Source organism: Pinus tabuliformis, chromosome 2_1 (genome assembly GCF_031772625.1).
Source record: "Pinus tabuliformis cultivar Carrire ecotype Pingquan chromosome 2_1, CPIR1, whole genome shotgun sequence".
Taxonomy (NCBI): domain Eukaryota; kingdom Viridiplantae; phylum Streptophyta; class Pinopsida; order Pinales; family Pinaceae; genus Pinus; species Pinus tabuliformis.
Window position 1 is genome coordinate 855539830 of NC_142299.1, and position 1886 is coordinate 855541715.

Consider the following 1886-nt stretch of genomic DNA (forward strand, 5'->3'; position numbering starts at 1 on the left):
GGTAAACGACCTGTTCATAGCAAGGAAAAACGCAGAATTAGAAAAGCAAAACAGGAAGCTAGGTATAGTAAAAGGCAATAGCCTCCACTCGAAAAGTATTCTTTGGAAATCATCCAGCTCTAAGCAGAAGAAAAGAAGAGGTCGTAGAACTAGTGGTGAAGTTCTGTAGGAGCTAGGCGTGATAATGATAAACTCAGGGAAGATGAAGGTGCTTAGCGCTTTCCCGTCCTACCAATAAAATTTATTTAAACAAGAAGATAATCTCGTGGAATGCAATAGGGCTTAACAGCCATGCAAAACATAGAATCTTAAAGCAGAAAATCCAGAAATATAGACCGAAAATTATATTCCTACAAGAAACTAAATGTAGCAACTCCAACATGAACAATTTATGTAAGAATCTTGGGAGAAATTTAGAAGTTTTAGGGATTGAAAGCAAGGGACGAGAAGGAGGCCTTGCAACACTATGGGATACAAGGGATATCCAGATTATCTCTGCTGAGGTGAACAAACACTTCATAGCGGTGGAAATTCACCCCACAGGTAACTCTGAGTCTTACCTTTGCATCAATATTTATGGTACTCAGAAATTAGAAGATAAAATAAATCTTTTGAATTCAATAACTAGACTTATTGAGCGATATCCAAGGTCTAAGTGTATTCTGGGGGTGATTTCAACATGATAACCACCCTTCTGGAAAAAAAAGGAGGTCTAAGGAAACTTAACAGGGACGTGGAAGCTTTCACAAGTTTCATTGAGAATGTCAGATTGGTAGACATATACCGCAAGAGTGGCAAGTTCACCTGGAACAACAGAAGGGGGGGAGAGAGGTTGATAGCTTCTCGATTTGATAGATTTCTGATCTCAGAAATCATAATAATGGATGGTATCACAGTAGAATCAGATATCCTTCCAAGTGGTGGGTCGGATCACTGGCCAATCTCGCTTATTGTTGAAGTTCAGGGCACTCCAAGGAATAAACCATTTATATTTGAAAAAAATTGGTTAGGCCACCCTAACTTCCTCAAGATGGTTGAGAAATGGTGGTCTGAACCTTTGGAGGCAAGAGGGTCCAAAATGTTTAATCTACAAAAGAGGCTGAAAGCAACTAAAGAAAGGATAAAAGAGTGGAATAGAACGGTTTTTGGAAACATCATCCAGGAGAAAGCCATTCTAGAGAGCAAATTGGAACAGATTCACAGAGATGGGGCAGCAGGAATCCACAGTGAGGAAGCTGCTGAGCAAGAAAAATTTCTTTCACAGTAGTGGCACAACAGATGTATGCAAGAAGAGATACTTTGGAAACAGAAATCTAGAATCCAGTGGCTAAAAGAGGGGGAGCAAAATACTAATTTTTTTCACAGGTCGGCTCTAGACCATAGAAGTGCTAACAAGATTCTTGAGTTAAAAAACAATGCAGGGGAGATACTAAAGAATCACAATGACATATCTGCTCTGCTCTCGGATCACTTCAACTCAATTTCACAAGAACCGCATATAAATAGAGAGGAGGCCATCAAGGAACTTACACCAGCCATTCCTAAATCCATCACCTCATATCAGAATTGGGCCCTTAGCAGGGAAATCTCTTTAGAAGAGGTGGAGGAGGCAGTAAGGAATATGCCTAACCATAAAGCACCAGGTCTAGATGGCTTCACCATCAACTTCTACAAGGCTTGTTGGAATACTGTTAAGCAGGAGGTCTGGGAGGTAGTTGAGGATTCCAGACGCTCAGGAACTATTCTAAAATCTATCAACTCCACCTTTTTAGCCCTCATTCCTAAGGTTGAAGAAGCAAAGACACCCGATAAATTCAGACCTATTGCCCTATGTAATGTTATTTATAAAATTATTTCAAAAGTCATAGCCAATAGATTAAAGTCGA

The 1886-nt window shown here is 39.9% G+C and overlaps 1 protein-coding gene across 1 annotated transcript; it reads left to right on the top strand.

Annotated features, from left to right (window-relative positions):
• Positions 1 to 679: 679 nt before the first annotated feature.
• On the top strand, positions 680 to 1267 carry LOC149203356 (uncharacterized). Its single transcript, XM_089401837.1, has one exon. It carries the CDS (start codon positions 680 to 682, stop codon positions 1265 to 1267), a length of 588 nt encoding a protein of 195 aa, XP_089257963.1.
• Positions 1268 to 1886: the final 619 nt, after the last annotated feature.